This window comes from Danio rerio, chromosome 9 (assembly GCF_049306965.1).
Source record: "Danio rerio strain Tuebingen ecotype United States chromosome 9, GRCz12tu, whole genome shotgun sequence".
Taxonomy (NCBI): Eukaryota; Metazoa; Chordata; class Actinopteri; order Cypriniformes; family Danionidae; genus Danio; species Danio rerio.
The window spans coordinates 38,185,403-38,200,129 of record NC_133184.1 but is presented as its reverse complement, the minus strand read 5'-3'; the positions used below and the strand labels follow the sequence as shown (position 1 = coordinate 38,200,129).

The 14,727-nt window shown below is 33.4% G+C and overlaps 1 protein-coding gene across 4 annotated transcripts in view; it reads right to left on the bottom strand.

Annotated features, from left to right (window-relative positions):
- The window catches only part of lrp1bb (low density lipoprotein receptor-related protein 1Bb), a 667,407-nt gene that overhangs the window by 204,349 nt on the left and 448,331 nt on the right, over nucleotides 1–14,727 (bottom strand). For all 4 annotated transcript variants that reach the window (XM_073912904.1, XM_073912906.1, XM_073912905.1 and 1 more), the window contains 2 exons: nucleotides 8,495–8,659; nucleotides 5,797–6,041 (listed from right to left, as the gene is read on the bottom strand). In XM_073912904.1, coding sequence (XP_073769005.1) covers nucleotides 5,797–6,041; nucleotides 8,495–8,659 — 410 coding nt within the window. The remainder of the gene's footprint in view (nucleotides 1–5,796; nucleotides 6,042–8,494; nucleotides 8,660–14,727) is intronic.

Here is a 14,727-nt window from a genome sequence, read left to right as displayed (position 1 = left end):
AGACCTTCCCATGGGCTTTTTAAAAATTGGATTAGCTGTACTTATTGGCTTCTCTGGCAATGCAGCATAATTTGTCGACACTTATCGGTGTAAAACAGTCACCCGGCTGCCGGTGCTGTGGCAGGAGACATGAGCCGTTTTGGCAGGGCTCCCTGCAGTCTTGGGTCCGGCTGAAATGATGCAAATCAGATTATTTCGGCTGATGAACACTCGCAGGAGGCGACATTTTTGGACATCTGGACACTTGGCACACTTGGTGATTTCAGCAACTTCTGTTAACATGCTTTACCCAGCACAAAAATGGAATTTTATGAATACGAGATGAGTAAGAGTAAAGAAAAAATGGGTCGTGTGAGATAATGAAATGTTATTTATAATCTTAGAGAGAAAAACCGACAAACTTAATCTAACAAAAAGAGTCTAAAAAGATTCACTGAGCAAAATGGCTCAGTGGTTAGCACTGTTGCCTCACAGCAAGTACAGTAGGTTGCTGGTTCGAACCCCAGCTGGGCCATTTCTGTGTGGTGTTTGCATGTTCTTCCCATGTTGGCATGGGTATTCTTGGGGTACTCCAGTTTCTCACACAGTCATTCCGACATTCAGAACCTATAATCAGTCAAATTTTTTTAGGGTCAATTTTTTAAATGACTTTCATATCATTTGGGGAGTCACGTGACTCAGCTCTGTTGAAGCTAATTTATATTTATTACAAGATGATTTATACTTATTGTATTATTTTGATATACTTCTGCCAAGTGCACGCATAAAGTCCGGCGCAGCCTTCACATGCCTGTGCACCTCTCAAAACAATAGCCCCAATAGTCGTCCTGGAAATTTTCCGCATATTTACTTTTATCACTGTGTAAAAGGGGGTAATGTCGGAACGACATGTAGCACAAGCTTTAAGATTGGGCGGTTTGGTAGTATACAAAACATGTCAGAAAACTATTAGAGAAAAAACATAAAATAAATAAATAAATAATTCATAATCGTAATTGAATTAAAATGTTCAATAATCAAGATTTTGATTTTAGGCCAAACTGCCCAGCCTTAGATCAAAGACATGCGGTGTAGATGAATTGAATAAAGTAAATTGGCTGTAGTGTAAAAGCGTGTGTGTACGTGTGTGTGAATGCAAGACTTTATGGATGTTTCCCACTATTGGGTTGCAGCTGGAGTGCATCCACTGCATAAAACATGTTAGAATAGTTGGCAGTTCATTCCGCTGTGGCAACCCCTGATGAATAAGGACTAAGCCGAAAGAAAATAAATGAATGAATGTGTATTTATAATAAGCAAAAATCCAACAAAAAATCGTGTAAAAAGATTTTAGCAGGTAACGTTAGTTTAATAAGCATTTCTAAAAATAATTTAAAAATCTTTTTTAAAAAATCATAACATATTAACTTACACAGTATAAAACAATCATATAAGCATCTATAATAATATGTTTTTTACTATATTAATAAGTGACAGTAATTATAAACAACACTTACTATAAACATTAAACTCTCATTATCAATATAAATGCATGTGTGTGTGTGTTTTTTGTGTTAATTGTTTTATATAAATCATAAAATTAACATCAGCATATTAAAGACAAAAAAAAAAAACCATTATAATGAAAGGTTATTTGCAGCACAGTGGCTCAGTGGGTAGCACTATTGCCTCACAGCAGGAAGGTAGCTTGTTCGAGCCCCGGCTGGGTCAGCTGGCATTTCTGTGTGGAGTTTGCATGTTCTCCCCGTGTTCATGTGGGTTTCCTCCGGGTGCTCCGGTTTCCCCCACAAGTGTGAGAATGCAAAAATCACAGGGTGTTTTCCAGTATTGGGTTGCAGCTGGAAGTGCATCTGCTGCGTAAAACATATGCCGGAACAGTTGTTGATTTATTCAGCTGTGGAAACCCCTGATCAATAAGTGACTAAGCCAAAGGAAATAAATGAATGGTTATGTATAATCAGCGAAAATCCAACAAAAAAAATAAATAAATGAATAAAATTCATAAAAAAATATTTTAGCTGTTAACATTAGTTGAAAGCATTTGATAAGAAAGTCTAAAAATACGTTTGAATTCTTTAAAAAAAATCATAGCATAACAGCTTACAGAGTAAGAAACAAACATATGTACTATAATAATATAAGTTTATTAATATATTAATAAGTGACTATAATTATAAACAACACATTATAAACATTAAATCTCAATTAGCATCACTTCAAATGCATGTGTTTTTGTTTTTCAAATGCAATTGTTTTATATCAATCCTAAAATCGCATATGAGTATAAATTTTTACCCAGCACGAAAATTGAATTTTATGAATAAGATATAAGTAAAGGTGACGTGGTGGCGCAGTGTAGCACATTCACCTCACAGCAACATGGTCACTGGTTCGATCCCCGGCTGGGTCAGTTGGCATTTCTGTGGGGAGTTTGCATGTTCTCCCTGTGTTCGGGAGGGTTTCCTCCGGGTGTCCAAAGATGTGAATTGGGTATGCTAAAATTGATTGTAGTGTATGAGTGTGTATGTGTATGCAAGTTTCCCAATGATGGGTTGTGGCTGGAACGGCATCAGCTGCATAAAAATATGCTGAATAAGTTGGCGGTTTGTTCTGCTGTGACCACCCTAGATTGATAAAAGGCACTAAGCCAAAAAGAAAACTAATGAACTTGGATTATCGGATTTTGATCATTCAAGATCTCTTCCAGAACATTCCTCGACTAAGCCGAAAAGAAAATGAATGAATGAATGAATGAATAAATAAATGAATGAATGAATGAATGAATGAATGAATGAATAAATAAATGAATGAATGAATGATATGAGTAAAAGTAAAAAAATAATGGGTCGTGTGAGATTTACATCATAATAAAAGGCTATTTATAATCTTAGAGAGAAAAACCGACTAAATAAATCTTGCAAAAAGATTCTAGATGTTAACATTAGTTAAATAAGCATATCTAAAAATACTTTAAGTATTAAAATGAATTCATAACATAACAGCATACCAAGTATAAAACATTAATAAAAGCATCTATATAAATATATCTGTTTTAATCTATTAGTGGCAGTAATAATAAATAACCCTTACTTTAAACATTGAACTCTCAATTAGCATCATGTGTTTGCGTTAATTGTTTTATATAAATCATAAAAACAAATATGAGTATGTTTCGGATTCCTAAATTCTGAAAAATACAGTAATAACAACAACAACAACAACCTATAAACAATAAAAGGCTATTTTAATCTGCCTACTAAAAAGAAAAAGCCATCACAATTCATCTTTCCCTGATGTTTTCCTTGCATTTTCCTTCAAAGACGCAAGCGGCCACTGTCTGTTCACCAGAAGATAATCTGCTGCCCTTGCTAGCTACAAAGCTCTGCATGACACTGTACCATGAAACAATTAAAATTAATTTGGGTTGAGGAAAGAGCACATCTTGAGTCCACGTCAGGCCTGCTTACGCTCTGCATGACCCCCTTTTTCAATTATTCTGCTGCTCTCAAACAGAGCCGTTTGGGCTTCCAGATTGGCAGAAGAAATGAATGATCAGCGGGATTCGGCTCAAATGAATCCTCGCCCCACAGAGCATGCAGGAAAATGTCTCTGTCTGTCCAACTAAAACTCCAGCATAGGCGGATCATATTCATTTTATACAATAACGTGCAGCTAAGCATGTTAGGTGGATGTCAAAACTGCAAAGCTTGCTGGGATGTGGTTTCATAAAATGTATTGTGAAATCGCTAACAGAAAAGAGGAGAGGTTTAAACGCTCTGACAGAACATGTGGCTCATCAGCATCAGAGAGGGTGAGATTCTTCAGATTTCATGCTTAGACACCCTCAGAAATTACATTCAAGCAAACAGTGATGCCTGTTTTATGTACAGTATAATAAACAGAAGCTATTACCATGGCAACAAGGTTAGTCTGGTTAGTTCAAGCAAAACACTCAGTGTGACGCTGAAATATACAACAGTGTAATTATTCTTTGATTTCTGTAAGCAAGCAAACAAGATGATTTTCACATCATTTTGAAGCAAATAAAACAACCAGCAGGCTAGAAGATCCAGTTCTCAAAAGCCTTGTAAATAAATATTCGGTATGTTATTTCAGTGACTTCAAAATGTTTGTTTTTCCCTTAATAATGTTGATGTGACTCGGGTTCAGATCTAAGTTTAAGTAGTCATGCCAAAAGCAGTAATTAAATAATCAGCATGCTATCATCTCAAAAACATTGCAAGAGATAGATGCTTTGTTTCCAGTAAGTATTTAAAGAAACTTGTTCATGCTTTTATCAGCAGCAGGGTGGATTACTGTGATGGACTCTTCGCTGTCAGACAGTCAGAGAGTTGCAGCTTATCCAGAACACTGCTGTCAGGATTCTTACCAGAACCTGAATATTAGAGCACATCACACCTGTCCTCAGGTCTTTACACATTTAGAATAGATTTTGAAGTATTATTACTTGTCTATAAATCGCTGAATGGCCTAGGACATCAATACATTCCAGATATGCTCACTGAATACAAACATAACAGATCACTCAGATTAAGAAAGTAAGAAATTCCAAGAGTTAATTTAAAGGGGGTGAAATTCACTTTCAGATACTACGTCCTCCGCTGCTGGAATCAGCTTACAGAAATTATCAGACGTGCTCCAACATTTGGCACAATCAAATAAAAACTTACAAAACATGTTTAGCTGCACCTTTACTGAATGAGCACTGTGCTACATCTGACAGATGGTACTGATTTTCTTTTCTTTTTATTTTTTTAATTAATTTTAACACATTTTATTCAGTTTTTAATCCTTTTCATTCTTTGTTGTTTTTATTATGCATACTTTTATTTGATTTTTGCTCATGTAAATCACTTTAAATAACTATTATGTATGAAATGTGCTATATAAATAAACTTGCCTTGCCTAACCACACATAAATGTTTCCTTTTCAAAAACACAATCATGTACATAAATGTTGCTAACATATTATTGTAGTCTAGGTTGTGCTGTTTATAGTGTTCTTAGGCTTTAGCCACTTAGGCTATATGTTTATAAGCAAATGAAAACAAACAAACAAAAAAACAAACAAACAAAAGAAAACCCCAAATATGTCATGGTATGTGAGAATATCTGCAGGCCCCAAAACACATCAGAGCCCAGAGGGTTAATAGTCAAATGACATGATGTAGGTAAAAATTAATTTGGAATTTTTAAATAATAAAATAATATGTAAAATGATGTATAAAATATATAAAATACATATAATTATGTAAAAAAAAATGTATAAAATAATATATAAAATAATGTATAAAAATATAAAAATACATTATGTAAAAATAAAAATCTATAATAGAAAAAAAATTATAAAATAATATGTAATTATGTGTAAAAAATATAAAATACATACAATTATGTAAAAATAAAAATAAATATTAGAAAAAAATTTAGAAATTAATATATAAAATAATGTATAAAATATATAAAATACAATTATGTAAACTATATATTATATGCTTATTTTTAGTAAGTGTTTGATTTTTGATTTGATTAAATTGAAATGATCAACCCTTCCACAATGTTGCAGACCCTGTTTAAAGACGTCATTGAATGAGAATGTGGCCTTCTGTGTATCCTTCACTTAAAACACCACACTAAAACAATTTCAAATTTTAAAAGGGAATGCTAATTCTACAAACATTCAGTGTTCGTTAAAACATACCAGATAACTTTATTCTGTTCAAACTTAGAAATATAGTTCCTTTAATTAATAAGTATATACATTTAGAAGCTCACCTTGAGGTTGTCGGCTAGGATGGTAAATCTCTAGATCAAACGGCTGTGCGCTTGTCTTTTGGATCACAGTGACATTGTGGCCTGTCCATTTATTCGCTCTGGCTAAAGTGTTGGTCCTCCAGTCTGTCCAGTACACGCCACCTCCAAACAGAGACACAGCGAATGGGTGCGACAGGTACTCATGGCCCCTGAGGATCTCGATGACCCCGCTGCCATCATACAGGGCTGAATATATCGCATCTGAGCTGAAGGGAAAGACAAACATGAGGTGAGATGACACATGCACAAATCAGCAAGATGCTACAAAGATGACAACTTCCCCTGGGAGATCCTGAAGGTATGAGCAGTTTTTTGTTTGTTTGTTGGTTTGTTTTTCACAAAAACAGGAACCATGCTCATGCCATTGCTTTTTTATAGCAATCATTTCATAATACTCCATTTTGTTCATAACTGTAGGTTTAAAAACAGTGCAAAAACACTAATAATCATTTATAAAACATCGAATCTATTGTGTAAACAATTAGGATTTTTTTTTTGAAAGCTGAAAAAAATATTCATATGAGAAAATACAGTTTGAGTTTTCTATTTCAAAACTACATGTTTATTCTATGTTTACTGCAATTTCTTCGTAATTCTGAAACAGCATAGCTTTTGTTTTATGCCAAAACATTATGACTGAAACAATCTTGTCATGTGAAACAAAATCTATTGCTTCTTTAAATTTTTTTTTACAGCTGAGAGCTAAAAAGGTTTTGTGAGAAAATACTATTTTACTTTTTACCAATAACTGTACGCTTATTATAATCTGTTAACTGTCATGTAATTCTGTGACAACATAGCTTTTGTGGTATGTCAAAACACTATCTATCATACACTCAGCGTAATAAGAAACAAGACGTATTTGGCAAGATTTGTTGCTATTTCCAGACCAGTGCAACCCTAATTTTCACGTTTTGCACAATGTTGTTTAAACTGCAAATCCATTTGTGCCACTTTGTGGACTCATGGGTGTTCCGGTCTAAAAAAGAGGTGTGTTAAAGTACATTGTTGGTGTGTTGCTGTTTTGAGGAACTGAAATAACCAGCACCATTGACCAAATAAAACTTGGTTAAAATTCCAGTGCAGAGAGCGTTAGTTATGTGCCTATGCAGGCCTAAAAAGCGTACTTATTTCGGCTAATGGATGTCTTCAGTGGAGTGCGTACATCACAGTTTCCTTATCCACGAAAGTAAAGGAGTGAAGTAAATAGTAAAGTAAAAAGAAAGTAAAAAGGCCGAATGGAGGAGGCTTGTTCTTTACCCTTGCACTGCAGATAGTCTTTTTAACTGTTTTCTCGCTAGTGAAGTGTTCAGTTTTTCCACTTACAAAGTTTGCCATGTAAAACCATGGTGCGACGCAACTGACTCTTCAAGGGAATAAGAGATAAGACTGATTTAATGCATGTTATGCTCAAAACACATCCATAACTCATAAAGAGAATAAGCACAACACTGTTAGACCCAATGACTGTAAAAAATATGGACGACGCGACAGCCCCTTTTCCCATTGAACGCCTTGAGGGCAAAACGCTTGCTTGACGGGCACAAACTGACGCAAAAGACTGCTGAAATTGGAGCCTTGACATGCGCAGAAGGACTGTCTGATGGAGCCAGAGGAGGAGCTGCGAAAATGAGCGGAGTCGAGCTTCCAACCAAACGCTTTATGTAAAATCAACCATATCTCATATCAACACAAATGGATGTAATAACGTTAACAAATATGCGAGTTTTATATATTCAATCGCGCCAGCTCCGGGCCGCAGCGCATAACCTACTCGCGGCGTCGCGGGCTGATTCCGGCTCGCATGCGGCAGCGCCGGCTCGCTCGGCCGCCGCATCTGGCTCGATTGACTCGGGCTGGAATCGGGCAGTGAGTCCAGGCATCCGGAGTAAGTCCAGCAGAGGTAGTCAGTCTGGCGAGAATCTAGCCGAACTGGTCCGAGTGTATTTTGCTATCTGGGTGGTTAGGCGTGAATCAGCAAACTAATAAAGCCCGAAAAAAGCCCTGACCTTAGCGAATAAACAGTGTTCCACCAGGATCATGTATGTCAGAAACTATAGTTTATTGCTGAACTCATTTTGTCATGGTGAAATAACACAGAAATCGAGTAATAACACTTCAGTCTCCTGCCGAAGCTCAGACGCGCTGCTTTGAGAAACTGTCAATCACAGCTGTCAATCACGATGACACGCCCAGCATTAAATTACTGCTAAAAACAAACTGTTTACAAAAATGAAGATCTGCACCTATTTCAGCACAATAACCAGTGCCTTAATCGACCAGAACCATCTTTCGGGACATTTTATTGCAAGTGTAATATTTTTTTTTATTTGGGCTCAAGTCTCCTTCATTAACACGGAGGAGGCGGGCTTTATGACTTGTACTGCAGCCAGCCCCCAGGGGGCGATCTAACGGCCGAGACCTTCACTCAAACGCAGGCTTGCAGCACACTTGGTTAGACCATGCGCCAGGGTGCAAAGCATATTTTTCCATCCTTAAAATAGCAAAAGTGGATTTGGAAACACCTTTTATGTTTCTGCGGCGTGCGCTTTAGACTTCGCACCTTGATTGTTAAAATAAAGCCCTGAGACTGGAAAAAATCTTGTGATGTAAACCAATGTATAATGTTTTACTGTTTATTTTTTTTAATTGCTCCTACCGAGCATCTGTCCACACTATTCTCCTCTCCTGATGGTCCAGGGTGAGACCATTAGGCCATGCTCCGATCTCCATGTCCTTGTACACAACATGTCTTCCACTTCCACTCATGGACGTCGCCTCGATCCGAGGAAAAGTGGCATCCCAGTCAGTCCAGAAAAGAATGCTATATGTAAAGAAAAACAATTCACGATTATGAACTATTCTTCAAGCACTATATGACCAATTCTAAACCAAAGTAATACATTTCAAATAAAACACAGTAAACACATCTAAAACATACCTTTTACTGTTTCCACCTGGTGCTAACAATCATTTTCAGTGAACCAATTACAAAAGCCAAGCTGAATTAATGATTAAACACATTAATACAAGAGTCAACTACTGAGGCAGTCTTTTGACAGTTTTTTTTTCTTTTTCTTCAATTTTGCTATTTCCTTAACTAGTTCCTGTTTTATCAGGGGTCGCCACAGCAGATTGAACTGCCCATTACTCTGGCATATGTTTTAATGCCCTTCCAGCCACAACCCAATATTATGTGTGGAATAACTCTAACATTAACTACCCAGGAAGCATTTTTTTTGTATTAAAAATATAATAATATAACAATAATATAATATAATAATAATAATTGTCTAATAGACGTCTAAACAAGATTAGCTAAAAACAAGCTAATCTAAAACAAGCTTAGCTAAAACAAGATTAAATTCGGGCTGTCTGAGGAAATCTAATCTGTTTAATGTAGTCTGTCTAATCTGATGACAAGTCTAGTTTGGGCTATTCTTAAATGTCTATTAGAGTTTTACTGACAGCCCAAGTTTAACCTTATTTTAGCCAAGTTGTCTATGTTTCGATGTCTATTAGACGACTATTAAACACACAATTGGTTGCTGGGTGGGACCCACACACACATTCATACACAACATTTTTACATACTACGGCCAATTGTACTTTATCCAATCAACCTATGTCTACAGGAAACAAGAACACCCAGAGAAGCATATGAGAAGAAAATGCAAATTCCACACAGAAAAGTTGGGTTCTTAACCAGCGACCTCCATACTTAGGTTACAGCGGTAACGCTAAGTATTGTAACTCTAACCCTAACATTAACAATTTAATTCCTTATTTTAGTTTTAAATGAAACCCATATGACTATAGCGCCCTGACGTTTCTTATAAGAGTTTATATTTTATTCTAACTTTGTCATTTAATTAAAATTACAAACACAAAAGAGCTCTGAGTATTTCCAGAATGGTCATAATGGTCAAACTAAGTGCATGCATTTCATTGTCTGTTACTTGTTCTTTGGCTATTGAATACATGTGCCTTTGCTGCCTAGCAACTTTCCACTAACAAAAAAACATAACTTTCTGCTAACAAAATTTTTGCTAGAAAACTTCAGACCTTTCCTTTCAGAGTATTTTAAAGCAACATTTTCACAGAAAAAAAAAAAAATAAATAAAAATAAAACTCTCTCTTCCTTGCTGGATAAAGTAATGTACACACCTTTGCAGGCGGTCTAGTAAAAATTCCAGCATATATTACCAAAAAATTATATTTTTAGAGTAATGACATCACGATACATGATGACAAACATTCAAAGCCTAACTCAATAATCTCAATAGGAGCTACAAATGTAAAAATGACTTGACAATATGATATCTAATGTGAACGGTCAGAATGGCCGCTATGACCATTGTAGACGTAATAGAATTCTGCTAGTTCCAGTGTTAACGTGTTGAAATGTTTCTCTTGTGACCACTTGCTTTCAGATTTCATTGCTTCCAGGTGCTCAGTGTGATGCACTATTGAATGAACAAACCTTTGTTATATGGCTTACAACCAAACAGGAAAGCAATAAAAAATGAAAAGAACGATAATATCTACTGCAGTATTGTTTTATTTGACATGTTATACTGGTCACAGTGTCAGATATCTGCACCTCAGTTTAAAAGCATACATTATAAAATAGGATGTAAAAACACCATACTAAACATAAATAAGAATATTTACTGTGTTAAATGAATGCTGCTTTACTGGGACAATCACTTCCTCCCTACATCTACCCTTCACCCTAACCCTGTAATGAAATATAATTGTATATGGAGTTTATTTAAAATAAAAGCATTTTTGATTTGCTATGTGATGATGGAAAAGGAGAAGAAAGGATGCGACATGGAGGAAACATTGTTTGTCATTTTGACTGTTGAAACCAGCACATAGACACATTCATTTATTAATTAATTTGTCTCTGTAATGTTTGATAATAATAACTGCAACATCTTGTTTAATGTGTTTACTGATGCAAAGGGTGAGGCAGCTTATGACTTACATGAGATGGACCAAAAGCCAAAAGGATACAGTCAATTCCTAATGGACAAAATCCCATCCTTTTTTAATATTGTATTTTAAATTAAATGAAATAAAATGAAATGAAATGAAATTTACTGAGGCTATTTAACATTTTGCAACGTCTCTTTTAGGCTTTCAAATTAAATATTTGTAGATATTTTTTGTGAGGCTTTTTCACTATCGCAACTTTCATTTCAGGCTGTCATTTCGACTGTTTACTAATGTGAACACTAAACTACTGAGACGCATACTTTTAAATCTGCTTTAAAACATGACAGGTATATCACAGGGAATGACTCCATTTAATGTTAAATGTTAAGACAGAAACCAATGCACGTCCAGTTTTTACACTAGAGTAGCAATAAGAAATTTGACAGCTACATTTAGGGTCAAATATTGTAGGTCACATCCTATTTTTAATGACCACAATGGTAAAATAAAATCAAATAAATTAAATAAAAATAAAAAAAATACAAATAAAATAACATAAAACATTAATAAAATAGAAAATAAATCATGCATCTTAAAACAAATATTATTTAGTAACAAGTTCTACATATATAATTTATACATTTATTTTTATTTTATTTCGCTCAATTTATTCCCCAATTATTTATAATTTTTAAATATTTTTTAATTATAATGATTGTACAAAATAAATAAATAAATGAATGATGATAATAATAATAATAATTTATTATTATTATTATTATTATTATTTTTAATTAATTTATTTATTTTTGTATAATCATTATAATTAATTGTATTTATTTATTTATTTTTTTCAGTTGGCCCTAACTTGACTCCAACTTTAAAAAAATATATAATATTGGGTAGATATTTATTCATTAGTCGGTTTAAAATTAACCATTCTGAATGTGGAACAGATTTGAAAGCACTCATCTAACATATTTCATTTAAATACAGTTGTGTACACATAATATACTGTCTTCATTACAAAGCCCAAGCAAAAATATGAGATTAACTGAAATAATAAATGTGTTTTCTTGAAGAGGAAATCAATATCAAACATGAAGGTTAATTTTCACTAGTTTAGTAGTTCTCTGGGGTGGCACATTCTGGGGGTATTATCGGGATTATAAAATTCTTAATTCTTGAATCAAACTAATATGCCAATAAAATGTGTGATCGTGTTCCTGCATCAGGCATCAAAAACAATTAAACTGTCAGCCAAATGTTTGAGGAGCATGGAAGGCAAGCAAAAAACATACAAAAAGGCTTCAGAAGAATTTTGCTTCAAGGATGTTGCCGCCTTCTATTCAGAAGGCCAATTAATTGGCCAGTGGCACACAGTCATTAAACCAAGCTTTCAATGAATAAAAGAGTTGCTAATTACAAAGACAGCTAATCCCTTCAGAACTACATTTTCAACACACCTCTCCATGACATCGTCTGCACAGGGCATTTTCAGAATAACTATGTAATGAATTTTCTTCTTTTTTAATATGTGCTACGCTGCTGAGTGTGAAATCACTCCTTGAATATTGTCCCTAATTGTTCTTTTCAGCTTTCAGTGAAATAATTTACAGTATGCCATCCTACTGAGCACCAATATGAGCTCTCGTTGGACTGTGGAGATGCCATATTTCTACTCAATGGGTTGCTCACAGCATTTGGACGAATTGTTTCCGCTGTACAAAACAGGCAAACATAAGCCACAGTTAGAGATACAACAACAAATTGATTAAAATAAAGGATTTTTAAAAAAGACTTATAATAATGATGATTTATGTGGTTATTATTTGAGCTTTTGTGCAATGGTACAACAAAAATGGGCCACCAAAAGGAACAGTGTAATAAATATGTATGGAAGAGGCCAGAGTGAGTTACCTAAAAATAAATAAATAAATAAATAAAAAATAAAATAAATGAATTAATAAATACATTATTAAATACAATAGATATAATTTGTTAATATTTGTAACAGATTTATTTATTAACAGTATTATTTATAATATAATATTATTTAATTATATGTATTTATTTTAAAAACCACAAAAAGCAAGAAAAATAAATTAAATAAAATTGAAATTCTAATAAAATAGATATAATTTTTTAAATATTTGTAACATATATAATATTATATTATGTATCATATTATTTATAATGTAATAATAATTAAATTATATACATTTATTTTTAAATCCACAAAAAGCACGGAAAACAAATTAAAGTAAACTAAAATAAAATTAATAATTAAAAAATTATAAAAATACATACAATTTTTTAAATATTTATAAAAAATATAATATTATATTTATTTATAATCTAATACTTATATGCATTTATATTTCACAAAAAAGCAAGCAAAATAAATTAAAGTAAAATAAAATAAATAATAAAAATAAGCCAAAAAATGAAATAAATATTATTTTTAAACATTTGTAATGAATATATTGTTATTCATAGTATTATTTATTAAAAATATATTTAATTATTTGTATTTATTTTTAAATCCACAAAAAACTGCAAAATTAAACTCAATTAAATACATACATAAAACAGATATTACTTTTAAAATATTTGTAACAGACATAATATTATATTGTGTAGTAATATTTCTAATACAATACATTTTTAATTATATGTATTTATTTTTAAATCCACAAAGCACGTTAAAAAAATACACATTTTATATAAATTAAATAAATAATACTTGGATTAGATTGTAAAAAATACTCTCTATTATCAACACTAATTTTTCTCTTCATTTTACAGTCAGTGAGCATTATGCATGCTGCTCTGGGATCACTGTGTGACTTTTCCAAAGCCTATTCTGTCAGTTGTTGAGATGTTATTCTCCCTGCAAGGCTCGATATGAAATGTAGAGCTGAGCAAAAGAAGAGCACAGCTGAGAGTAAGAAGACGAAAAAAGAAACAGAATGCAGCAAACAAACAGAAAGATGCACTGCGTTATTCTAGAAGTATCATTAGTAATAGATGACAAACACGTCCCTTGAATTATGATTGCTCTGTTATGTACCCAAGATAGTCTCTATGAGGACAAATTACAACAAAAAATAAAGAAAATAAAGTCCCCCCCCCCAAACGTTAATGTTGCTTTTGATGTGTGAAATCCAGTCATAAAAACAAAATTTATCGATGCTTTTGCTATTTGAGGACATGATCATTATTTCCAGAGAGAATTTGACAGTCATTTTTGCTAGTATTGTACAATTTTACACGAGAAAAGCTACCATGGTATTAAGTCTTAATGACAACCTGTCAAAATAAAAGTCATACTTTGTTTTGTAGGGTTTCTAAAATTTCAATTGTTTAATTCTTCATAATTTGTTGTATAAATTTAATACAAGTTTCATTATTTCAATTAAGTGGACATTATTTTTGGTTAATAAAATTAATTAGTTCTATTAAAGATCCCCTGAAGTGCTCTGAAATGTGCAAGTTATTCAATGTTGGATGTAATCTCAATTGAAACCAGAAGACATGAAGGGGCATACAGTGCACCCGGAAAGTAGTAATAGCACTTCACTTTTTGCACTTTTTTATGTTACAGCCTTAATCCAAAATGTTTTAATTTCATTTAAATTTTACACACAATACCCCATAATGACAATGGGGTGAATGTAGCAATGTACAGAGACATCCTGAATGAAAACCTGCTTCAGTGTGCTCTTGATCTCAGACTGGGGTGATGGCTCATCTTTCAGCAGGACAATGACCCAAAGCACACTGCCAAAAATCAATGTACTGGCTTCACAACAACTCTGTGAAAATCCTTGAGTGGCCCAGCCAGAGCCCAAACCTAAATCTTATTGAGCATCTCTGGAGAGATCTAAAAATGGCTGTACACTGTTGCTGTCCATCCAATATGATAGAGCTTAAGAGGTACTACAA